Source organism: Rhinoraja longicauda, chromosome 13 (assembly GCF_053455715.1).
Source record: "Rhinoraja longicauda isolate Sanriku21f chromosome 13, sRhiLon1.1, whole genome shotgun sequence".
NCBI lineage: Eukaryota > Metazoa > Chordata > Chondrichthyes > Rajiformes > Arhynchobatidae > Rhinoraja > Rhinoraja longicauda.
In genome coordinates, this window is record NC_135965.1 from 23,397,463 (window position 1) to 23,424,024 (window position 26,562).

Here is a 26,562-nt window from a genome sequence, read left to right on the forward strand (position 1 = left end):
AGTGCAGAACTGGAGACACCTTGGCTAGGCGATCGAGCTGTGACTTGGCCAAACACTGCGGCACCCACGATCTCTGCCCTTCTTCATCACAGCTGGCCGTTTAGCATTAGGCCCTTCGACACTTGCACACATCAGGCACAGGTAAGGCCAGGGACAGTTATGCAGAGGCTCAGTGAATGTGGAGCACTTCATCGAGGTGACCGCTCCGTTGCTGCTGACCCTTCTCAGGCTGATGATACACCTTGGACAAAGACACAGCCAGTGTCTTGTTGAGTCCATTGTCTGAAAACAGGACGATCACAAACTTCTCATCCCTATCATTCAATGGGCAACAATTCTCAAACTTTAATTGCACTTCTTTTTATAACAATATACTGGCTGGGGTGCGTGGAGTTACCAAGTTGGGCTATTGAATCATAGCCCAACTTCCAACGTTAACCATGGTAGACACATTCATGGAAGCCTGGACTTTCTCAAACCTGGACCTAGGGCTACTCACGTGACCTTTGGTGGACAGTGAACAACATCCCGGACACAGGAGGAGCCAATATCTTTGTGTTCCCCCTCGACAGGCTTCGTGCACATCACACGGCTCTAAAAAGGATGTTCGGATGCTTGCACTCCCAATCCCCCCACCCCCTTACCAGCTCCAGTAGAGTCCCATGCCCCTCACCATAAACCACAACCCAACCCATTCCCACCCACCAACCGTTCCATTGACAATGGGCAGGCTCCATTTCCAGTAACAAATAATCTATGGCATCTCTTTACATTGAAGTCTTGCTTCAAAGTCAGTGAAACCACAGACCCTTAAATAGGATGGCGTGGAACATCTTGCCGCCTTGGTCCCAGTCTCCAAGTCCCAGATTTTAATAAGAACTCCACCAAAGAAACAAGGTACGACGGGTCAGATGGACTGAAGGGCGGGCTTGGATTATGTACACATTCAATGCACGGTGAATCGTCTGTGCCTCGTCTGAAAGGCATATCTTCCACGTAGGACCAGAACCAAAGGGTTTCACAGTTCCAAGTGTTCCTGATTGTCCATGAGACCAGCCAGAATCACCCGGCTACTCACTGAATCGTTTCTTGGGCCCGGTCCGAGCCCGGTTTGACCTCCTGATGTCTTGCTTGGAGTCCTTGCATTTCTGGCAGATGAAGACCTCGGGTACGTTCGCTTTTCTGATCTTAGCACAGGACAGGTGGATCCAGGTGCCACACTCGTTGCATTCAATCATCGGTCTGCCCGCAAAAGGCTTCATACAGAAACACGTGATCAGATCCCAGGAATCGTCTTCTGAAAGGAAACAATCAGTGAATGGAAGATATGTACAATATCCAGTGCGGATAGAGCCATAGAGCAAGAACACCCAACTCATCCATCCCAACCAAGATACTCCATCTAAACTAACCCCATTTGCACCTGATCACCCATATCCCTCCCATTATTTTTGCTGTCATTGAGCAGCTAGTCATTGAGATCACAAAGTTATACAGCACTGAAACAGTGGGCTAGTGATGGGCCCGTTGTACTTGTCCAAGTGTCTTTTCAATGCTGTCATTGTACCAGCCTCAACTACCTCCTCTGACAGCTTGTTCCATATCCCTCTGTGGGGGTAAAGTTGCCCCTCAGGTTCCTCTCGCTTAAAATCTATGCCTCTAGTTCACGATTCCCCTACTATTTATAAATGACTGTACATTCACCCTATCCATCCCCCTCATGATTTAATACGCCTTTGTATGATCACCCCACAGCCTCCTGTGCTCCAACAAATAGATTCCTAGCCTGCCCATCCTCTCCTTACAGCTCGGGCCCCTTGAGTCCTGGCAATATACTCGTATATGCAGCATTCAAATTCTCTTCCTGTTTACCCACGGCATTGCTAAAGACAACTGCCCCATTAACTCCTTGCAGAAACCCACTCCATACTCCACTGCCACTGGAATCAACCACTGCCTCTTGGGTGTCCGTGAAGGCAGGTAGGTCATCCTTCCCAATCTGTCATCCTTCCTGAGTCTGGCTCTGGTATGCCAGTCAAACCGCATACCAATGAGTTGGTTGCTAACAACCCTCGGGTGGTCTAACATGTCCAGGAGACTACTTCAGGAGTACACCAGGTGACTAGAGTCATAGAGCTATACAGTGTGGAAACAGGCCCTTTGGCCCAGCTTGCTCACGCCACCATTTCCCAGCTGCACTAGTCCCACATGCTCGCATTTGGTCTACCTCCTCTGGCAGCCTGTTCCTACACCCATCACCATTTGTATGAAAAGGTTACCCCTCAGACTCCTATTAAATCTTTTCCCCTTCACCTTAAACCTATGTCCTCTGGTCCTCAATTCCCCTACTCTGGCCAAGAGACTCGGTGCATCTACCCAATCTATTCCTCTCATGATTTTATACACCTCTATAAGATCATCCCCCATTCGCCTGCGCTCCAAGGAAGATTCCCAGCCTACTGACCCTCTAGTCCTGGCAACATTCTCGTAAATCTGTACCCTTTCCAGCTTGACACGTTTTCTGCAACATGATGCCCAGAACCGAACACAATACTCTAAATGCAGCCTCACTAACAACGTCTTATACAACTGCAACATGACCTCCCAACTTCCATACTCAATGCTCTGACTGATGAAGGCCAATGTGCCAAAAGTCTTTTTGACCACCCAAACTATCTGCAACTCCACCTTCAAGGAACCATATTCCTGCACTCCTAGATTCCTCTGCTCTACAACTGTCATTGTGTTGGACCCGCCCATGTTGGACTTCCCACAATACAACGCCTCACATTTCTCTGTATTAAATTCCATCACCATTCCCCAGCTGACTACCCCAGGTGTACACCAGGTGACTACCCTAGGAGTACACCAGCTGACTACCCCAGCAGTACACCAGGAGTCTACCGCAGGAGTAGACCAGGAGACACCCAGGAGTAGTCCAGGAGACTTCCCCAGGGGACACCCGAGACTACACCGTCCGACTACCCCGGGAGAGAACACTCCCAGCCTGCAATTAGAAGGCCCTGGATAAACACCCACGCCATGGTCTCAAACACAAACGTATCAGCTGATAATCAGTTGCAGTGTGGAGGGGCCAGGACAGGAGGTGGGTGTGGGAGGTGTAAGATATCGCCCTGCTGTTGTTGCTGGGCTGAGAAAATATTCCCAAGTGCACACAAAACATGCACCAGCTGGGTAGCTCACAACTCTCCAATCAGTGTAAGACACTTCTTAAGATAGACACAAAGTGCTGGAGTAATTCAGCGGGTCAGGCAGCATTGGGTGACGTTTCGAGTCACGATGGGTGATGTTTCGGGTCACGACCCTTCTTCAGAAGGAGGGCAGCGTAGGTTCACCAGGTTAATTCCCGGGATGGCGGGACTGACGTGAAAGAATGGATTGACTGGGCTTGTATACACTGGAATTGAGAAAGGTGAGAGGGGATCTTTTAGAAACATATATATAATTCTTCAGGAATTGGACAGACTAGATGAAGGAAAAATGTTCCCGATGTTGGGGGAGTCCAGAACCAGTGGTCACAGTGTAAGAATAAGGGGTAGGCCATTTAGGACTGAGATGAGGAAAAGCATTTTCAGAGGGGTTGTGAATCTGTGGAATTCTCTGCCACAGAAGGCAGGAGGCCAATTCACTGGATGTTTTCAAAAGAGAGTTAGATATAGCTCTTAGGGCGAACAGAATCAAGGGATATGGGGAGAAAGCAGGAACAGGGTACTGATTTTTGATGATCAACCATGATCATATTGAATGGCTGTGCTGGTTCAAAGGGCTGAATGGCCTAATCCTGCAACTATTTTCTATGTTTCTATAATTCTTTCTCTCTCTCTCCCTCTGAACACCACGTCCTCCTGTCCTCCTCCTCCTCCTCCTTCTGATTTTCCACTGGCTGATCTTCCGCCGGCTGATCTTTCACCGGTTGATTTCTCACCAGCTGATCTTCCATTGACTGATCTCCCACCGGCTGATCTCCCACCGGCTGATCTTCCACCGGCTGATCTTCCATTGACTGATCTCCCACTGGCTGATCTTCCATTGGCTGATCTTCCACCGGCTGATCTTCCATTGGCTGATCTTCCACCAGCTGATCTTCCATTGGCTGATCTCCCACCGGCTGATCTTCCATTGACTGAACTCCCACTGGCTGATCTTCCTCCGGCTGATATTCCACATTCTGACCTTCTACCTGCTCCTTTCCACCTGGCTGCTTCACCTCCCCCTGGTCTGTCATGACCTCTTTCTCTGGCTCACTCACTGGGGTTATCCCAGGATCTACTGCCTGCTCCTTAACCTCCTCCAGCACTGGGGCCGGCTTGCAGATCTCTTCGGCCTGCAGGGCGATCTTCAGCGTTTCCTCGTCGGACTCCGTGTCGCTCTGCGGCATCTTCTCGACAGTAGGCCGGGTCTCAACTGCTTTGGGAAGCTGGGCGGGAGGTCGGGACACTTCCAGCACCTTCTTGATGCTTTCCAAGCCCATTCTCTTCCCACCTTCAGCACTCTTCCTCCTCTGTGCACCTTCCAGACTAGCTTTCTTCGAGGAGATCTTCTTCTTCGGCTTCTCGGACTTAAACTTCTCTGGGGTGTTGAAGAGTGAGCTGGAGAACCCAGGCCGTTCCAGCCACAGGCCGTCCACCTTCCCCCGCTTTGCCCCATCTTTGGCACCCGCACACTTTAGTTTCCTGCCGCAGTGCAGCACGTGGGAGTCTGACGAGCGCGAGGACTCCCAGCTGTCGCTGTCTAGGGTGCTGCCAGTGCTGTTGCGAGGACTCAGGCTGGCGTGTGCCCAGGGGTCATGCTGAGGATGGAGAAGGACAGAACAGTAATTAAAACACAAAGTGCTGGAGGAACTCAGACAACATTAACAGTTAAACATAGAACAGTACAGCATGTGTTTGTGCCGAACATGATGCCATGTTAAACTGGTTTCATCTGCCTGCATGTGATCAATTTGCCTCCATTCCCTGCACCTACCTAAAAGCCTCTTAAATGCCACTATCGTGTCTGTCTCCACCACCACCTGGCATTGTGTCCCAGATGCCGCAACTTTCTGTGTAAAAAACTTCCGCCTCTCACCATACAGCTTTGCCCTCAAGTGTTGGACATTTCCACCCTGGGAAATAGGGATCTGACTATTCCTTTCATAATTTTATCAAGTCTCCCTTCAACCTCCAACATTCCAGAGAAACAATCCAGGTCTACCCAACTTCTCCCTGAAGCTAATACCCTCTAATCCAGGCTGAGGGAGTAGCCGGATCACAACTGGGAAAAAAAAAGAGGTGGGGGTGGAGGATAGGCTGACAAGTGATAGGTGAATACAAGCGAGCTGGACACTTGGGTAGAGTAAATGACAATGGGGATATCAGATACAGAGAGAAGAGAAGGAGTGAAATCTAAAACTGGAGGGAGAGATATAGGTTGAAGGGGCAGAGGGGGAGTGGGAGAAATGTGTGCTCGCTATGGGGGAAACAGGAAAGAGAAGGGGAGAGAAAAGGATAGGTGATAAAGTTGAGATTTGGACGGGGAGAAAGCTGCTGTCACGAAAAGCAGGACGATTTTCATTTAAATGCACTTCCAGCTTTTTGCCATTGTGGTCAGAGTATATAGTAATGCAGAAAAAATGAACTGCAGATGCTAGTTTACGAAGTAATTCAGTAAGTCAAAGTCTAATAAATTCAGAAGAGAATTAGCAAAAAGAAACATGACAACACGTCATGCTGTCTTAGAATAGTATTGATGCATTTAAGAGGAAGTTAGATAAATTCATGAGGGAGAAGGAAGTAGATAGATGGTAGACACAAAATGCTGGAGTAACTCAGCGGGACAGGCAGCATCTCTGGCGAGAAGGAATGGGTGACGTATCGGGTCAAGGCCCTTCTTCAGACTGAAGTAGAAAGATGTGCTGATAGGATGAGATGGAGGGGTGGAGAGATGGAGGAAACTCCCAAAATGCATAAAGTATCGACTAGAACATATAAACCAAAGACACTTCTTAAACCTGCATCTGCAGTTCCTTGTTTCTACAGGTGGACCAGGTTCTTTTCCTGCTCTGTAAATACATTTTATACCCATCCTTTTCTTTTCGGATACATGCATTGGGTAAGAAGCTAGAATCGCAGAGGATCTGAAATCACAGTCTGAAAAAGGGTCCCAACCCGAAACGTCACCTTTCCATATTCTCCAAAGATACTGTTTGCCCCACAAAGTTACTCCAGCACTTTGCATATTATTTGGGTGAGTAGCTGTTCTCCCATCCTGGAATGTACAAAGGAGCCCAATTCAGAATCAATTCTGGCACCATACCTCCCCAGCAGATGGGTGTTGTGTTTGACCAAAAACCCACAGTCAATGTCTGCAGGAGAATACCAGTGGGGAGGCTGATGTAAACACTTGCCACAAACCAAGATGCAAAGATATATGTGGATACAAGGAACTGCAGATGCTGGTTTACGAAAACAGACACAACACGTTGGAGTAACTCAGCGGGTCAGGCAGCATCTCTGGTGAATGCAGATAGGTGACATTTCAGGTCAGGACCCTTATTCAGAAAGATACACGGCAGGTTTCTGTGCAGTAAAAGGTAATACCAATTTTGGCCAGTCTTAGGCAGAGCTGTTGGTGGAAGAACGTTAGCCAATGTAAAAGGGAAATGATCATTTTCACCAGATGCATTTTTCAGCCATCCATGGGGAGTATTGACGTAAAACCACATCAAGCAGGTGAACCCTGTGATAGAGTACAGGTACACCATCAATTTTCTTGCACCTATGGTTCCAGAGCCTTGTTGGATTATCCATTTTGCCAGACCAACAGAGGTCACGTAATAATTCAACAATCCATCTCTGACCCACTAATTATACCCCTCCTGTGTCTCTAAAGCACCATGGACTGCTGGAAACTTAAATAAAGAAATTAACACAGAAGTAAACAATTAACTCTTTCAGGACAGAGGCACATGTCCCAAAAGAGCGTGCTCCACACACAATGCTCTCGGAATTTTGTCTGGAATAAAGGAGGTGCCGGACCATCATATGCTGGTAAATCGGTGGTGTACCTGTATATTATTAAAATACTGGACCATGTGAAAGTGGAGTACAGACCCGTGACCATCCTTGTTCTGCCACTGGAAGTATTTTCTCTTGATTTATCTGCTGAAGTTTTAGATTCATACAGCGTGGAAACAGGCCCTTCGGCCCAACTTACCCCGCCAACCAACATGTCCCGTCATTCAGACATCAGCTAAACAAACCATTGACCACTCTTGGAAACAACCAGTCCCTTGAGATGGTTTCAAATGCGATTTGCCTTGGCAAGAATCCAAACCATCTGTTCCTCATTTTTATTTAAAACAAAAGAATCATGGCATTTTGAAGCAGGAGGCTATGCAGTCCATCAGGTCTATGTCAACCCTTGGAAAGAGCCCATCCACCAGCCCCATATCCATACAGAGGATCCTGCTCCATTTATCTGGTTCCTGTTGAATCGACCTTCACCACCGTTTCATTCGCCATGTCTCAAGTCACAACAATTTATGGTGTAAAAAAGATTCTCACTAGCCCGGCCGCTCCTTTGCTACTCCCTGCAATCCATATTGTCCAGCGACAAGTACTCTCTTGCCACTGGAAACATTGTCTCTTGATTTATCTGCTGAAGCCTCTCACAGATTCATACAGCGTGGAAACAGGCCCTCCGGCCCAACTTACCCCGCCGACCAACATTTCCCTGGTCCCACCTGCCTGCATTTGGCCCTTATCCCTCCAAACCTATCCTATCCATTTAAGAGTCTGAAGAAGGGTCTCGACCCGAAATGTTACCCATTCCTTCTCTCCAGAGATGCTGCCTGTCCCGCTGTGTTACTCCAGCATTTAGTGTCTATCCTATCCATTGACCTGTTTAAATGTTTCTTAAATGTTGCGATAGTCCCTACCTCAACTACCTCCTCCAGCAGCCCGTTCCGCACACCCACCATCCTTTGTGTAATAAAGTTACTCCTCAGGTTCCTATTAAATTTTTCCCCCCTCACCTTAAACCAATGTCCTCTGGTTCTCGATTCCCCTATTCTGGGCAAATGTTTTCTGTGCGTTTACCCGATCTATTCCTCTCGTGATTTTGCAAAACCTCTATAAGATCACCCCTCAGGTTCCTGCGCTCCAAGGAATAAAGACCCAGTTTGCTCAATCTCTCCCAATAGCTCAAGCCCTCGAGTCCTGGCAACATCCTCGTAAATCCTCCCTGCACCCTTTCCAGCTTGATAACATCTTTCCAATAACATGATGACCAAAACTGAACACAATACTCAATAAACACAATAATAAATGTGGCCACACTAACGTCTTATATAACTGCAACATGACTCCTAAACTCCTAATCAACACTGACTGATGATTATGAACTGACCTCCTCTGCTCTAGAGAGCAGCCCTTCTCCCCCAGTCTCTCCAACCAAGTGAAACTTCCATTCACAGGACTACATTGCTAAATCTCATCTGCATTCTTTCCAACACTTTAATATCCTTCCTAATGTGTGGAGCCCCGAATGGGACACAATCCTTCTGCTGAGGTCAAACCACTGATATACAAAAGTTTAATAAGGGAGAGTTCCTCTGGCAGATTTTCCAGGAGTTTAAGGTCAAGACATTCCTTCGTCTAGAATGTTCTATTTAGTTAGACATTTTTGCACTTTCATTGAGGTTAAACCAACATCCTACTCAAGAGAAACCAATTGGAAAAAAGCAGGAGAACTTACTGCTGACCCAAGCAGAACAGGCAGGGTAGCCTTACCTCTTTGGGATATGGAATATAGCCAGCATACGCCAACACAAAGGTACAGAATTGGTTGAAGTCCTCCACTGTCCTTTGCCTCTTCTTTGGTGGCTAAAAATAAAACAACGTAATGTTTCAAAGACTTGGCAAATCCATTTAGACAACCAACCCAACTGCTCCGGTAGATCGATGAGCCCGCGATCACCTGGACCCACTAATGACCCGTCATGATTCCTATCAGATGTCTGACACTGGCCCACATTTCCACTCCCACCCACCAGCTCCGCCATTCTACCTCCAGCCGCTGTATAAACCTCCAGAGTCCAGTTGTTGCGGATGGACTGGAATAGGTAGCTTGGTTATGGTGTTATTCTACGCATGGAAGATACAAGATTATGGAGAGCACTTGACATGGTGGATGCCAAGAGGATATTTCACTGATGAGCTGAATCTAAAGCCAGCATAAGACAGAACATAGAACAGTACCACATTCGGCCCACGATATCTGTGCTGAACATGGAGCCAAGTTAAACTAGTCTCCTCTACCTGCACTTGATCCATATCCTTCCTTTCCTGCCTATCCATGTGTCTTATCTAAATGCTATTATCATATCTGCTTGCACTATCACCCCTGACAGCGTGTTCTAGGCACCCATCATTCCTCAAGTTAAAAAAAACACTATGGATGACTATTCAATATTAAGGAAATTAAAATCTCCCATTACCACTACGCAATTATTCTTACAGCTATCTGCAATCTCTCCAAACATCTGCTCCTCTAATTCCCGCAGGCTTTTTCGGACCTATAGTACAGTTCCATCAGAGATCATCCTTTATGGCCGACTTGTAGAACTCACTGGTTTATTCCCCACAAATATCCTCTCCTATCACTGTGTTTATGTCCTCCCTGATCAAAATGGCAGCACCCCTCCTTTCATACTTGTATTTCTATCACACCTCTAGCATCTGTGCCCTGGAACATTGAGCTGCCTGTTCTGCCCTTCTCTCAGCCTGTTGAGGCTATAATATTCCAGTTTTGTCAGGACAAGTTGCTTTTGGAAAGTCAAATGCAAGATGGATGTATACAGTGATTGGGAGGACCCAGAGAGCCATTGACATACAGAAGGATATTGGGATGCAAGTCCATAGTGCACTAAAACTAGAGAGGGTGGTTAAGAACATATACAACATGCTTGCCTCCATCATCAGGAGATCATGCTGCAGCAGTATAAAACGTCTATAGGCCACATTTTTGCATGGTGTGCAGTTCTGGTCATCACACTATGGGAAGGATGCAAAGGTTTGGGGCAGGCACAGAAGTATCTCACCGGTATAAGGAATAAGGAATAGAGGGACAGAAACCACATGCAGGCAAAAGGGATTAGTTAGATTGGCACAGAGAAGATGTGCCCGAAGGGCCTGACCCTGTGTGCACTATGTGGAAGCATGGAAGTAATGATTCAATGGCTGCAGATAAACATGAAGCTATTGTTAAGTCTCTGTAACAAGTTGCTAGCCATCAATATACAAAACACCATTAAACCCTATATGTCGAGAAAGGTCAGATCATCAACTGGATGTGACTTATTGGTGTTCTAAAGGCAATGTACATCCTCAATTAACTATTATTAAATTGAAATGTCAGTCAACCAAGACAAAATGGAAGGTGTACTGGGCCAAGTACAAACGATCCTGGCATTGTGCAGGGATGAACAATGAGATTCCAGTTTGTTATCCACACGCCCACTGTTAAAATGACTTTAACCGTGTCGAATCACCAACCGAGAGGGTTCTTGGTCCTCCAAAATATTCCCAATGGAATTTAAACTGGAGGTGTTTATGTGGTGTTTGTGGGACGCACAATATCTGGAAATGTGGAGGAAGGCAAGGATCAGCACAGTGGCGCAGTGGTTGAGTTGCTACCTCACAGTGCCAGATACCCAAGTTCGATCCTGACTGTGGGTGCTGTCTGTACGGAGTTTGAACGTTCTCCCTGCGATCGCACGGGTTTTCTCCGAGAGCTCTGGTTTCCTCACATACTCCGAAGGCGCACAGTTTGTAACTTTGTAAGTCAATTGGCTTCTGTAAATTGTACCCAATGTGTAGGATGTGAAAGTGGGGTAACATAGAGCAAGCATACGGAGTGATCGATTGTTGGGGTTGATTTGGTGGGCTGAAGGGCCCGTTTCCACACTGTATCTTTAATCTTTGAACATATAACAAGAGATTCCTGAAGGCAGCAGGACAAGGAGAGAGATGGCTCAGGCAGATGAACTCCATGTACCTTATTGGTTTATCAGAAAGCCAGCTGAGCCACATCTAGATGACAGCAAACAGTTCTGGTCACCACATTACAGAAAAGGTGCTGGAGGGAAGAGATTTACCAGGATGATGTCACTGCTGTAGATTTGTATTACGAACAGTGGCTGCCCATCATCTACAAAATCATGGTCATATGGAGCACGCAGCCTTGGAGTGAGTGGTCTTGCTTTGCATATTTCTATGAATGTATGATAACAATCACATTGCATCTTTCTCCATTGTGTCCTAAGCATAAACCACAATTCAGCCAATTTACTCCACTGTTGTAAGACACAGCAGTGGAACACTGTTAATCCACCATCTTATTTACTTCCCCACAAACAAATCTGACCCTCTCACCACATTGTTATACAATAACAGCCCTATCCCCAGTACTGTACTCCAATGTTATACTAGTACTGTACCCAGTGTCATACAGTAACAGACCTGTTCCCGCCAGTACTGAGGGAGAGCCGCACTGTGGGAGGGGCGGTGAGGGAGCGCCGCACTGTGGGAGGGGCAGTGAGGGAGTGCCACACTGTGGGAGGGGCAGTGAGGGAACGCCGCACTATGGGAGGGGCAGTGAGGGAGAGCCGCACTGTTGGAGGGGCAGTACTGAAGGAGTGCCGCACTGTGGGGGGGGGCAGTGAGGGAGCGCCGCACTATGGGAGGGGCAGTACTGAAGGAGTGCCGCACTGTGGGAGGGGCAGTGAGGGAGAGCCGCACTGTTGGAGGGGCAGTACTGAAGGAGTGCCGCACTGTGGGAGGGGCAGTGAGGGAGTGCCGCACTGTGGGAGGGGCAGTACTGAAGGAGTGCCGCACTGTGGGAGGGGCAGTACTGAAGGAGTGCCGCACTGTGGGAGGGGCAGTACTGAAGGAGTGCCGCACTGTGGGAGGGGCAGTACTGAGGGAGTGCCGCACTGTGGGGGGGGCAGTGAAGGAGCGCCGCATTATGGGAGGGGAAGTAAGGGAGAGCCGCATTGTGGGAGGGGCAGTACTGAAGGAGTGCCGCACTGTGGGAGGGGCAGTACTGAGGGAGTGCCGCACTGTGGGGGGGGCAGTGAGGGAGCGCCGCACTGTGGGAGGGGCAGTGAGGGAGAGCCGCACTGTGGGAGGGGCAGTGAGGGAGAGCCGCACTGTGGGAGGGGCGGTGAGGGAGAGCCGCACTGTGGGAGGGGCGGTGAGGGAGAGCCACACTGTGGGAGGGGCAGTGAGGGAGAGCCGCACTGTGGGAGGGGCGGTGAGGGAGTGCCACACTGTGGGAGGGGCAGTACTGAGGGAGAGCCGCACTGTGGGAGGGGCGGTGAGGGAGTGCCACACTGTGGGAGGGGCAGTACTGAGGGAGAGCCGCACTGTGGGAGGGGCGGTGAGGGAGTGCCACACTGTGGGAGGGGCAGTACTGAGGGAGAGCCGCACTGTGGGAGGGGCGGTACTGAGGGATTGCCTTACTTTCACTTTCCTTCTTTGAATACTTTTGACCCTACATCACACTTGTTGCTTTGGTGATCAGACATAATATCAGACACACCCATTCCCAGATTGCAACAAGCTCTGTTAAAAATAGCCAGAGCAGCTGAATACCAATAACTTGGACTGGTTCATGTAGTAACAGCTCCCTGACAAACAGCATAACTCAACCTTCTTGCAACCCTAACCTTCCCTTCTTTATAAACCACCCCAAAGTGTCACCTCTACTCCTTGCTCTGACCCAACTGGTCTGCCTCTTACCTCCCAGGGTCAAAGGGTACGATGGGGGCCACTGTTCAATTAATGGAGTGCCGCAACATAAATTTCTGATGTAAACATCTGTTGTACAGAGCGATTGCATCTGATTCCACCATCTCCTCTCGCCACACATTCCAGATGCTAACCACTTTCTCTGTAAAAATCTTTTCCCTCACATCCTCTTTAAATCTCCTTCCTCTCACTTTAAACCTCTGCCCTCTCGTTTTTATTATCCTCCAACTTGGGAACAATAGGCCGAAGGGCCTATTTTCATGTCCTAAAACTGTTTGATTCATTAACTCTAAGGAATCAAAGAGTTAAAGGGCACGGAAATAGGCCATTCGGCCCACCTTGACCATGCCCACCAAGTTGGCCCTTCCTATCCAAATATCTGTCCAGAAGTCTTTTAAAAGTCAGCATTGTATCTGCGTCTATCGCTTCTTCTGGCAACTCGTTCCAGACACACAGTACCCTCAGAAGGGAGAAGTTGCCCTTGAGGCACCTCTTAAATCTCTCCCTTCTCATCATAAGCCTATGCCCCCTAGTTTTAAAATCCTCTGCCCTGGGAAAAGGACTGTGTGTTCACTGTGAGGAGGGTGCTACTGGCCCTAATCCATGGGAAAATCCTTGGGAAAATGTCTGGGCAAGAGAGTCATAGAATCACAGAGTTGTGCAGCACAGAAACTGGCCCTTTGGGCCATCACCTCTATGCCAAACTTGTTCTCCATTTGCTCCAATCCCATTTTCTTACACTAGGACTGTATACCTCACTGACTTAAATGTCCTATGTAAATGTCTGCAATACAGAGCAATTGTATCTGATTCCACCATCTGCTCTGGCCGCACGGTCTAGATGCCAACCACTTTCTCTGTGAAAATCTTCCCCCTCACATCCTCTTTAAATCTCCTTCCTACAAACCTTAAATCTCTGCCCTCTCCTTTTTATTACCCCCAAACTTGGGAACAATATTCCGACTCCCAATTCCCTCTCAATGCCACATACTTTTACACGGCCTTATCATGTCACTCCTCAGCCTTCATCACTCCAGAGAAAACAAGCCCAGCCTGTCCAATCTCTCCCCAGTCTTCCAAACCAGGCAATATCCTGGTGAATCTCCTTTGCACTCTCTGCAGAACAATCACATCTATATACTAAAACTTTCCTTTGTTCGCTTGTTCCTGAACTACAGCCAAAATGGTACATGATAGCGCGACCATTTTCGGCCCACCTTACTCACCGTCGTCCCGTGGTCCTATGGCAGACGTTTCATTGAAATCGGTGTTATTTTTTTAAAAGTTATTCACATTTTAAAGTTTAAAAAACCGCGCTTGCGCAGTTGGGGCTCCGTTAATCTGGTACTTACATAAGATGGCCGCCGCATCCGCGCGTGCACAGAACAAACGCATCCATGCCTGCGCAGTTCGGGCCCGTTGAGCAGGGCTCGGCCGCCTATGTCTTGGGGGTGGGTTAGGCGGCTCCGTAGAAGTGGGAGAGTCAGGCCTGCCTGGTGCCGGGGGAAGCAGCCAGAGCCTGGGCCTGGACGTGATCGGGTAACCACGAGCCTGAGGTGGGCCAAGGGGAAAGGCGGCAGCAGCAGCGGAGACTGGGCGTTGGTGGAGGCCGAGGTCTGGCGCTGGTCCTGCCCTCGGCTCCCCCATCCCCCCTCCTCTCCCCGGCCAGCTCAACACCTTCCCCTCGCTGCCCAGAGTCTAAATGCAGTCTAACCAGTGTTTAGTTTAGAGATACAGTGTGGAAACAAGCCCTTCAGCCCACCGAGCCCACGCTGTCCAGGATCACTCTTACACTAGTTCTATCCTATACACCAGTGACAATTTACAGAGGCCAATTAACCTATAAACATGCACATCTTTGAGATGTGGGTGGAAATCGAAACACTTAGATGTAACCCATACGGTCACAGGGAGAACGGACAAACTCTGTACAGACAGTATCCGCAGCCAGGATTGAACCCGGGTCTCTGACGCTGTGAGGCAGCAACTCTACCGTTGTGCCACTGTGCCGGCCAGTATAACGTTGCAACAGTTTCTCATGTCGTACATTTCCTATCCATGTACCTGTCCAAGTGTCATTTAAATTATATTATCGTACCTGCCCCAACTACCTCCTCTGGCAACTCGTTCCATACACCCACCATCCTCTGTGTGGAAAATGTTGACCCTCAGGTTCCTATTAAATCTTGCCCCCTTCACCTTAAATCTATGTCCTCTGGTTCTCGATTCCCCTCTCCTGGGCAAACGTGTGCATTCACTCTACCTATTCCCGTAGGAAAATAACTGCAGATGCTGGTTCAAATCGTAGGTAGACACAAAATGCTGGAGTAACTCAGCGGGTCAGGCAGCTTCTCAGGAGAGAAGGAATGGGTGACGTTTCGGGTCTGAAGAAGGGTCTCAACCCGAAACGTCACCCATTCCTTCTCTCCTGAGATGCTGTCTGACCCGCTGAGTTACTCCAGCATTTTGTTTCTACCCACCTATTCCCGTCATGATTTTATCCACCTCTGTAAAATCACCATTCAGCCTCCTGCAATCCAAGGAATGCACTCCCAACCTGCCAAAACTCCTCATGTAGCTCAGGCGAGTCCCGACAACATCCAGGTAAACATCCCGCTGTTATTCCAGACACTCCCGGACGTCTGCTGTGAGCACGCAGTGGCTCAGAGGTGTCGAGTGGGGTCCACCTTGCAGTGCCCTTTTAAATATAGTGGTTTAAATATGAGTGAATGCATCAGGAGCGAGGAGGAGCCGTGTGTCTGGGGCGTGGAGGCAAGTGAGAGAGAGAGAGAGAGAGAGAGAGGCGTCCAGTCACACCCGCCAGGAGCCTGTTCTTGGTGCCAGAGTTGGGCTCCTATCCCTGGATTACAGGTAAGCGGCAGACTCCGGGATCCTGAAGTGTCCCCCGGAGTATAGCTCAGCCAGTGCCCAAAGCGGCATTGACAGTAAACACCAATGCTTCAGGGAGGGAATGGGTTGGGATCTCCCTGCACTTCCTCCCACTACTCCTCGTCCACCCACAGCCCACCCCATCCCCCTGATCTTCCAGCCTCATCACCCAAACCCACCCCTCCCTCCCTGGCACCTGGCACACCGGGTTCGGAGGGTCTGGCACTAAATCTAAGCTCTTATGGCGAGTCTGGAGGCTTGTACTTTGTTAAAGAAGTTTATTGCGGTAGCAATATTCAATCACAAAGGATAACAACCGAGATTACAGACAACCATTAACTCAAACTGTTCGAAGTTCTCTTCCCACTGACTAGTTTTGGGCGCCAAAACCACCACGTGACCTTGCTGGCCAATCCGAGGGTTCGACTCTCAGGACCAATCCTTATGGTCGCTACATGACCCCCCCCCCCAGAACCCGAGGTACGGAATCTAGCAGGGAGCCGGATTTTGAGACCAGAACGAGTAAGGAGAGGGGCTGCAGGAACCGCAGGAGCAGGGGGTCCCGGATCAGTGGGAATTGCAGGAGGACGGCCCCGTTGAGGTGGTTGACCGACCAGGACAGGGCGGTCCTGATCCAAGTGTGCAGGTTTGAGCCTGGACACAGAGACGAGCTCACTCCTGCCCCCAACATCCAAGGTGAAGGTGACCGTCCCTTCACGCAACACGCAGAACGGTCCTTCATAGACCCGCTGCAACGGGGAACGATGGGTATCCCTACGCAGAAACACAAATTCACAGTCCTTCAAGGCAGGCGGTTCATGCACCATGGAACACCCGTGACGTGAAGTAGGAACTGGAGCCACGGAACCCACTCGCGCCCGGAGTGATGCTAACACCGACGGAACCGAGAGCTGCTGACCAGAGGACTCCGGAAGGAAATCCCCGGTCGGTGGACGAAGTTCCGAGATCCTGCTTAGGAGCAGTACGGATGCCCAAAAGGACCGAGGGGAGCTGGTCTACCCAGTCAGGGCCGTCCAGCCGCGCACTGAGGGCCGCCTTAAGTTGCCGGTGAAACCGCTCCATGAGCACATTAGCCTGTGGGTGGTACGCCGTGGTCTGCTGCAACCGGGAACCGTACAGCTCCGCTAGCAACGGCATTAAGCTTACCCGCGACGTGGCGGACATCGGTGGTAAACTCTGAGATGGCAGTCAGGTGCCGCTGCTGGCGGGCCGACCATGGGTCGGACACTTTCGAAAAAGCAAAAGTCAATGGTTTGTGGTCAGTAGCTCTGGGTCCCACACTCTGGAGTCAGAGCCTGGAGGGAGCACATGCATTCATTGATCTTCCAGAGATGAAAGACTTCAGTTACTGGGCAGTCAAGATGAAGATGGGGCTGCTACCTTAAGAGCAGAAAAAGTGAGTGAAGATTTGATGGAGTCTCAAAATCTTGAAGGGTTTGATAGATTGGCGGGGTGTATTTCCAAGGGAATAGGGGATGTTGACCAGATGACGTGGAGTGAAGACAATCAGCAAAGGAACAAGAGACAAGAGAGTAGAGGAATCAACAACAGGGGGGCGCAGGATTAAGGGGAGCAAAAATAATTTTAAAGGGCATCTGAGAGGAATTTTTTTTTTAAACACAAAGAGTTGTTGATATGTGGAACACGTTGCCAGAGGAAGTGGTAAAATCAGATACCATCTCTATGTTTCCATCCCAAAAGAGGCGAGGGGCATGAGTGTAGATGAGCTGAAAGTCATCAGGGACATGGTGGGCTGAAGGGCCTGTTTCTCTGCTCCACGGTTAGGATTCTGGGCAGAATTTGTGATCTGGAATGTGCTGCCAGAAAAGCTGCAGGAAGCAGCTTCCATGGTGAATCAACAATTTCACAGAACAACTGAACACTTTCACATTCATTTTTACTGACACTGGCCTTTTAATTGACAACAAATTCTCTATGCGGTCTAGTCAGGCATCACACTGGGCTGAGTCCAGGAAAGCAAAATTAAAGCTGCGGATGCCAGAACTTTGAAATAAAAAGGGAAAATGCTGGACATTTTCAGTGGTTGAGACCGCACATAACGTTTAAGGTCAGTGTCTGTTTGGTAACACTTTCTCCACAGACGACACCTGACCTGTTGAATATTTTCAGATTTTTTGTTTTAAATTAGTCCAGGTGCCTGCTATAATCAATCCCATTGCATTGCGAGACAGCAGGGTGCGGGGACTTTCATTGATGGGTGAACACCAGTAGTTGGCCTCAGTAACTGATCACCCGGCTGCCAAAAACACTTCTGCTCAGTCCTTGGCTACGCGATCTCCCGGTTGCCAAACATTCCAGCCCCCCTTCCCATTCCCACACTGACCTTTCTGCCCTCGGCCTCCTCCACCGTTAGAGTGAGGTCACACAAAAATTGGAGGAACAGCACCTCATATTTTGTTTGGGAAGCTTACATCCCAGTGGTATGAATATTGATTTTCTAACTTCAAGCAACTGTTGCATTTTCTTCCCCCCCCCCCCCCCCCCCCCCACCTCCACCACCCTAGTCGTCCTACTAGTTCCACTATTTGTATCCTTGGATTCCTCTTGTTAGCATATCTTCTCCAGCTAACAATGGTCCATTATAGAATCCACCTTTCCTAATGACATCTGTTGATGGCCCTGGTTTGTTCTGGCCATTTCTTACCTTCAGTTTCCTCTCTGCTTCTATCTTTCAATCTGAAGAAGGGTTCCAAACCCAAAACATCACCTATTCCTTTTCTCCAGAGATGCTGCGTGACCCACTAAGTTACTCCAGCACTTTGTGTCTAGTCTTAGTAAGTGCTGGGCAAAGCGACAGCCAGAATGAGGAAGAGTATTGTGCACTGAACCTCACTGCAGACGTGCTCTCAGCTGTAGTGTGCCCCAGTGTTCTGTGTCACCCCTTAGCTGGCATCCAGTAAAGCCACTGCCTCAAAGCACCAGAGTGCCAGGTTCAATCTCGACCTCAGGTGTTGGCTGTGTGGAGTTTGTATGTTCTCTCTGTGACCGTGTGGGTTTCCTCTGGGTGCCGATTTCCTCCCACATCTGAAAGACATCAGGAAACCGCAACACCCGGAGGATCCCACGAGGTCACGGGCGAATGTACATACTCCACACACACTGCCCAAGGTCAGGCTCGAACCTGGGTCTCTGGCACTGAGATAGCGGGTCTACCCGCTGTGCCACACTGTGTTTCATTGATCTTTCTCTTGACAGAAGCTTGGATCGATTTCCAAATGGCAGCAAAGCCTTCTGATCGTGGGAGGAGGACGGGAGGTGACGTGAATCGGCCTAGGCCTATGAAGGGGGCAGTGCCCGGTGTTGGTGAGGCAGCCAGCCCTACCGCCTCAGGCACCAAGACCCGGGGTGTGGGAGCCCGGTCTGGGCCTGGCAGCCCCCACACACCATTCAACGTGGGAACTCCTACAAACCCTCGCTCCACAGCCCCGGCAGCTCGGAGAGCCACCAGCTCGAGCAGCAAAGAGCCAATGAGCCCCAACAAGAGCGCTCCGTCCCCCGGCAGGAAGGCCAGCCCTGCTCCCAGGGCAGTGGGCAAGGCCACTACCGCTGCTATCCAGCCCATCCGGAAGATCAACGAGCAGAAGGCGGCAGAAATTGAGAGGGAGACCCAGGGGCAGCGGGAGAACCCCGAGTGGTTCAAGTGGCGCAGTAACCGTATCACAGCCTCCGTCGCCCACAAGATCTCCCACAGCAAGTTCGTGAACGGGAAGAGCAGCGAGGTGCCGCAGTCCTACCTCAAGTCCATCACGGGCCAGGGCCCCAATGTGCTTGTTCCAGCCATGAAATGGGGCATTGACCACGAGCCCATTGCCCTCCGGCAGTACGAGAAGCTCAAGCCCGAGGTGGTGAAGGGAGAGGTCGAGGTCCGTCCTTGCGGCCTCTTCATCGATCCGGCCAAGAACTGGCTGGCGGCGAGTCCCGACGCGGTGGTGCTGGACAAGCTGACCAGGACCAAGGTGAGCCTGGTGGAGGTGAAATGCCCCTACAAACACCGGAACCACACTATCGCCGAGGCCTGCGAAGACCGAAATTTCTGCTTGGAGAACAAGGACCATCTTCAGCTGAAAAAGAACCACCCTTATTTCACGCAGATTCAGTGTCAGATGGCTGTGGCGGGCGTCACCAAAGCAGATCTAGTGGTCCACACTAACCGTGACACTGAGATCATCCCCGTGAAGTTCGACACTGACTTCTGGCAGGAAACAGTGGAGAAGCTGGAAGACTTCCACATCAGAGCAGTCTTGCCAGAAATACAGCCGCTAAACCCAGCCCTGGCAGGGGAAGAATAATTCTGGAGAAACCTGCTGGGGTCCACACTTAATAGAAACATAGAAAACAGGTGCAGGCCATTCGGCCCTTCGAGCCAGCACCGCCATTCAATATGATCATGGCTGATCATCCAAAATCAGTTTATTGTTCCTGCTTTTTCCTCATATCCCTTGATTCTGCTAGCCCTAAGAGCTATATCTAACTCTCTCTTGAATAGATGTCCTATGAATAAATCTCCCAATACTCCTTCCGTTGGGACTTCAGGAACAATGCTTTGAAATACCTCTGGATGTAAAGGGGCTTTTGTGACAGATTGCCGAGAGCTTTATGAACCTGAAATGTTCACTCTGTTTCTCTCTCCACATATGCCGCCTGATCTGTTGAGTGTTTCCAAGCTTCCTCAGGTTTATTTTACTGTAAAATATTCCCAATGTTGTGCAAGGAATTTCAATTCTCTGGATGACAGTAACATTTCTTTTGGTGTGGGAGCTGGTATATTGAGCAGAAATTGCAGCAGCTGCAGGCTTGTGTCAAACACAAGGGCAAGCTAGCATTCATAAGTTATAGGAGTAGAATTAGGCCATTTGGCCATCAAGTCTACTCCTTCTTTCAATCATGGCTGATCTATCTTTCCCTCCCAACCCCATTCTCCCCATAACCCTGACACCTTTACTGATCAAGAATCTGTCAATCTGCACCTTAAAAATATCCAATGACTTGGCCTCTACAGCCGTCTGTGGCAATGAATTCCACAGACTCACCACTCTCTGACTAAAGAAATTCCTCATCTTTCTAAAAGTATATATTTTTATATTTTGAGGCTATGACCTCTGGTCCTAGACTCTCCCACGTGCAAACATCCTCTCCACATCCACTCTATCCAAGCCTTTCACTGTTCCTTGGCGTACCACTGGCTACTCGGCTTGCCTCGGAAGAGGATGATATGTGAAACTACCTCCATATTAAGAGATCACGTGTCAAAGGTGAAAGGAACATTATGTTTTTACCTCCGGATCACGGAAGTATTGGGAATGCTGTGTCTTCAAGGTCTGAACGTTGAAAAAAATCAATTTAATGTGGACTGCCTGGTGTATGGAAATATGTACCTGGGAAACAGGAGCTGCCTGTCTCTTACTCTGCACTGTTAACCAGAGGGAACTTCATTTGAACTCTGGTCACCCTATTGCGCCAATCAGGGAAAGCTTTGGAATGATTCTGGTTGGCACTTTGTCATTAAACAATCATTAACTGGAGGGAGAAAATATTGTAGCTGCCTTGCTGCGATTTTTGGTTTGTGATTTATGATGCTGCTTTGAATAAATTTCTGCTTAGCCTGCTTATAACGATCTTGCACTTTGTGTTGAAAACACGTTTGTTGAGTTGGGTATGTTTGGGCAAACATGGGTTGGTGGGACCAGCTTAGGTGGGCACCTTGGTCATCAAAACCTGAAATAGGCTGCAGGATTGTCCCTGTGCAATATGACACTGACTCTTTGAATTAAGAAGAGAGGGGAAGATTTAATAGGAATCCCAGAGGCAACTTTTTAAACACAAAGGGTGGTGGATGTAAGGAATGAGCTGCCAGCGGAGGTAGTTGAGGCAGGTACTGCAACAATATTTAAAAGACACTTGGACAGGTACATGGATAGATAAGGATTAGAGGGATATGGGCCAAACATGGGCACTTTGGTCGGCATGGATGTATTGGGCTGAACCTTTCATGTCCATGGATCTGACCAAATGTCTTTCAAATGTTGTTATAGTACCTGCTTCAACTACCTCCTCTGATAGCTCGTTCCATACACCCATCACTCTCTGTGTGGAAAAAGTTGCCACTCAGATTCCTCGTAAACTTTTTCCCTCTCACCTTAAAAGCTGGGGAAACGACAATGACTATCAACATGATCTAGGCTGCTTATTATTTTATTAACTTTTCAGGTCATCCCTTAGCTTCCTGCTCTCCACTGAACAATCGCAACTTATCCAATCTCACCTTGCATCTGTAGCCCACCATTTCAGGTGGCATCCAGGTCTGTACATCAATGATCTGTAGCCCACCATTTCAGGTGGCATCCAGGTCTGTACATCAATGATCTGTAGCCCACCATTTCAGGTGGCATCCAGGTCTGTACATCAATGATCTGTAGCCCACCATTTCAGGTGGCATCCAGGTCTGTACATCAATGCTTCTGAATATCCCTGCATTTGCTATGTGCGTCCTGCCAATAGATGACCCATGGTGAATCACCTCACACTGGTCGCAATTAAACTACATTTGCCACTGCTCCGCCCAATTTTCCTGCTCATTTATGTTCTATATCCTGAGGCAAACATCCTCACTATTTATATCTCCACCCAACATCATGTTTTCAGCAAATCTGCTGATCCACCCACCTTCATTCTCCTCCAAGTCATTAATATATACAGTGCATTCAGAAAGTATTCAGACCCCTTCATTTTTCCACATTTTGTTACGTTACAGCCTTATTTAAAAATGGATTAAATTCTTGTTTTTTTATTGTCAATCTACACCATACCCCATAATAAAAAAGCAAAAACAGGTGTTTAGAAATTTTTGCAAAGTAATTAAAAAAACAAAACTGAAATATGACGTTTACATAAGTATTCAGACCCTTTACTCAGTACTTTGTTAAGGCACCTTTGGCAGCGATTACAGCCTCAAGGGCGGCACGGTAGCGCAGCGGTAGAGTTGCTGCTTTACAGCAAATGCAGCGCCGGAGACTCAGGTTCGATCCTGACTACGGGTGCTGCACTGTAAGGAGTTTGTACGTTCTCCCCGTGACCTGCGTGGGTTTTCTCCGAGATCTTCGGTTTCCTCCCACACTCCAAAGACGTACAGGTATGTAGGTTAATTGGCTGGGTAAATGTAAAAATTGTCCCTAGTGGGTGTAGGATAGTGTTAATGTGCGGGGATCGCTGGGCGGCACGGACTTGGTGGGCCGAAAAAAAGGCCTGTTTCCGGCTGTATATATATAATATAAATAATAAAATAAAAAGTCTTCTTGGGTATGACACTACAAGCTTGGCACACCTATATTTGGGTAATTTCTCTCATTCTTCTCTGCAGATCCTCTCAAGCTCTGTCAGGTTGGATGGGTAGCATCAATGCACAGCTATTTTCAGGTCCCGCCTGAGATGTTCGATTGGGTTCGAGTCCAGGCTCTGGCTGGGCCACTCAAGGATATCCACAGACTTATCACGAAGCCACTCCTGCATTGTCTTGGTTGTGAGCTTAGGGTCGTTGTCCTGTTGGAAGGTGAACCTCCACCCCAGTCTGAGGTCCAGAATGCTCTGGAGCAGATTTTCATCAAGGATCTCTCTGTACTTTGTTCCATTCATCTTTCCCTCAATCCTGACTATTCTCCCAGTTCTTGCCGCTGAAAAACATCCCCACAGCATGATATTGCCACCACCATGCTTCACCAGGTATGGTATTGGCCAGGTGATGAGCGGTGCCTGGTTTCCTCCAGACGTGACGCTTGGCATTCAGGCCAAAGAGTTCAATCTTGGTTTCATCAGGCCAGAGAATCTTGTTTCTCATGGTCTGAGTCCTTTAGGCAAACTCCAAGCGAGCTCTCATGTGCCTTTTACTGAAGAGTGGCTTCCGTCTGGCCACTCCACAATAAAGGCCTGATTGGTGGAGTGCTGCAGATATAGTTGTCCTTCTGAAAGGTGATCTTCACCGAGGAACTCTGGAGCTCTGTCAGAGTGACCATCGGGTTCTTGGTCACGTCCCTGACCATAGAAACATAGAAAATAGGTGCAGGAGTAGGCCATTCGGCCCTTCGAGCCTGCACCGCCATTCAATATGATCATGGCTGATCATCCAACTCAGTATCCTGTACTGCCTTATAGACAATAGGTGCAGGAGGAGGCCATTCGGCCCTTCGAGCCAGCACCGCCATTCAATGTGATCATGGCTGATCATTCTCAATCAGTACCCCGTTCAATCAGTACCCCGTTCCTGCCTTCTCCCCATACCCCCTGACTCCGCTATCCTTAAGAGCTCTATCTAGCTCTCTCTTGAATGCATTCAGAGAATTGGCCTCCACTGCCTTCTGAGGCAGAGAATTCCACAGATTCACAACTCTGACTGAAAACGTTTTTCCTCATAATAATAATAATAATAATGCATTACATTTATATAGCGCTTTTCAAACACTCAAAGACGCTTTACAGGGATTTCTAGAACATAGAGAAGTGAATAAATAGATAAATAAATAAACGAGCAGAAAAAGGAGACAGAAGGTGAGGTGACCTTCAGTGGTTGAAAGCAGTGCTGAACAGGTGAGACTTCAGTGATGTTTTGAATGTGGTGAGTGAGGAGGAGTCTCTGACGGTTTGGAGTAGTGAGTTCCATAGGGTGGGAGCAGCGATGGAGAAAGCCCTGTCCCCCCAGGATCTGAGTTTCTAAATGGCCTACCCCTTATTCTTAAACTGTGGCCCCTTGTTCTGGACTCCCCCAACATTGGGAACATGTTTCCTGCCTCTAACGTGTCCAACCCCTTAATAATCTTATACGTTTCGATAAGATCTCTCATCCTTCTAAATTCCAGTGTATACAAGTATAGTCGCTCCAGTCTTTCAACATGTAGTCCCGCCATTCCGGGAATTAACCTAGTAAACCTACGCTGCATGCCCTCAATAGCAAGAATATCCTTCCTCAAATTTGGAGACCAAAACTGCACACAGTACTCCAGGTGCGGTCTCACTACGGCCCTGTACAACTGCAGAAGGGCCTCTTTGCTCCTATACTCAACTCCTCTTGTTATGAAGGCCAACATTCCATTGGCTTTCTTCACTGCCTGCTGTACCTGCATGCTTCCTTTCAGTGACTGATGCACCAGGACACCCAGATTCTCTCCATACCCCCTGATTCCTTTAGGAACAAGGGCCACATCTAACTCCCTCTTAAATATAACCAATGAACTGGCCTCAACTACCTTCTGTGGCAGAGAATTCCACAGATTCACCACTCTGTGTGAAAAAAAACTTTCTCATCTTGGTCCTAAAAGACTTCCCCCTTATCCTTAAACTGTGACCCCTTGTCCTGGACTTCCCCAACATCAGGAACAATCTTCCTGCATCTAGCCTGTCCAACCCCTTAAGAATTTTGTAAGTTTCTATAAAATCCCCCCTCAATCTTCTAAATTCCAGCGAGTGCAAGCCGAGTCTATCCAGTCTTTCTTTATATGAAAGTCCTGCCATCCCAGGAATCAATCTGGTGAACCTTCTCTGTACTCCCTCTATGGCAAGAATGTCTTTCCTCAGATTAGGAGACCAAAACTATGCAATACTCCAGGTGTGGTCTCACCAATGCCCTGTACAACTGCAGCAGAACCTCCCTGCTCCTATACTCAAATCCCCTCGCTATGAATGCCAACATACCATTCGCTTTCTTCACTGCCTGCTGCACCTGCATGCCTACTTTCAATGACTGGTGTACCATGACACCCAGGTCTCGTTGTATCTCCCCTTCTCCTAATCGGCCACCATTCAGGTAATAGTCTGCATTCCTGTTCTTGCCACCAAAGTGGATAACCTCACATTTATACCTGGCGTACTGTGTGCAGTTTTGGTCTCCAGATTTGAGGAAGGATATTCTTGCTATTGAGGGCGTGCAGCGTAGGTTTACTAGATTAATTCCCGGAATGGCGGGACTATCATATGTTGAAAGACTGGAGAGACTAGGCTTGTATCCACTGGAATTTAGAAGGATGAGAGGAGATCTTATCGAAACGTATAAGATTATTAAGGGGTTGGACACGTTAGAGGCAGGAAACATGTTCCCAATGTTGGGGGAGTCCAGAACAAGGGGTCACATTATCCTTGAGATGTTTCTACAACTTAATTGGAGTCCACCAGTGATATATTAAATTGATTGGGAAAGGCACACACCTGTCTATATAAAGGTCCCACAGTTGACAGTGCATGTCAGAGCAAAAACCCAGCCAAGAAGACAAAGGAATTGTCCGTACACCTCCGAGACAGGATTGTGTCGAGGCACAAATCTGGAGAAGAGTATAAAACAATTTCTGCAGCATTGCAGGTCCCGAAGAGCACAGTGGCCTCCGTCATTCTTAAATGGAAGAAATTTGGAACCACCAAGACTCCTCATAGAGCTGGCCGCCCGGTCAAACTGAGCAATCGGGAGAGAAGGGCCTTGCTCAGTAACTAGTAGAGTGGATAAGGGAGAACCAGTGGATGTGTTATATCTGGACTTCCAGAAGGCTTTTGACAAGGTCCCACATAAGAGATTAGTATGCAAACATAAAGCACACGGTATTGTGGGTTCAGTATTGATGTGGATAGAGAACTGGCTGGCAGACAGGAAGCAAAGAGTAGGAATAAACGGGTCCTTTTCAGAATGGCAGGCGGTGACTAGTGGGGTACCGCAAGGCTCAGTGCTGGGACCCCAGCTACTTACAATATATATTAATGATTTGGACCAGGGAATTGAATGCAACATCTCCAAGTTTGCGGATGACACGAAGCTGGGGGGCAGTGTTAGCTGTGAGGAGGATGCTAG

General features: G+C 48.5%; 2 protein-coding genes across 2 annotated transcripts; one reads left to right on the top strand and one right to left on the bottom strand.

Annotated features, from left to right (window-relative positions):
• Window positions 1-1,070: 1,070 nt before the first annotated feature.
• On the bottom strand, window positions 1,071-18,380 carry LOC144599057 (PHD finger protein 13-like). The gene is made up of 5 exons (XM_078409780.1): window positions 18,336-18,380; window positions 15,370-15,510; window positions 8,793-8,885; window positions 3,861-4,810; window positions 1,071-1,242 (listed from the first exon to the last, which is right to left on the bottom strand). The coding sequence occupies exons 1-5, from the start codon at window positions 18,378-18,380 to the stop codon at window positions 1,071-1,073; spliced, it is 1,401 nt and encodes a 466-aa protein (XP_078265906.1).
• On the top strand, window positions 15,584-21,343 carry LOC144599177 (uncharacterized). Its single transcript, XM_078409917.1, has 2 exons — window positions 15,584-15,683; window positions 18,939-21,343. The coding sequence occupies exon 2, from the start codon at window positions 18,959-18,961 to the stop codon at window positions 20,030-20,032; it is 1,074 nt and encodes a 357-aa protein (XP_078266043.1). The 5' UTR covers window positions 15,584-15,683; window positions 18,939-18,958; the 3' UTR covers window positions 20,033-21,343.
• Window positions 21,344-26,562: the final 5,219 nt, after the last annotated feature.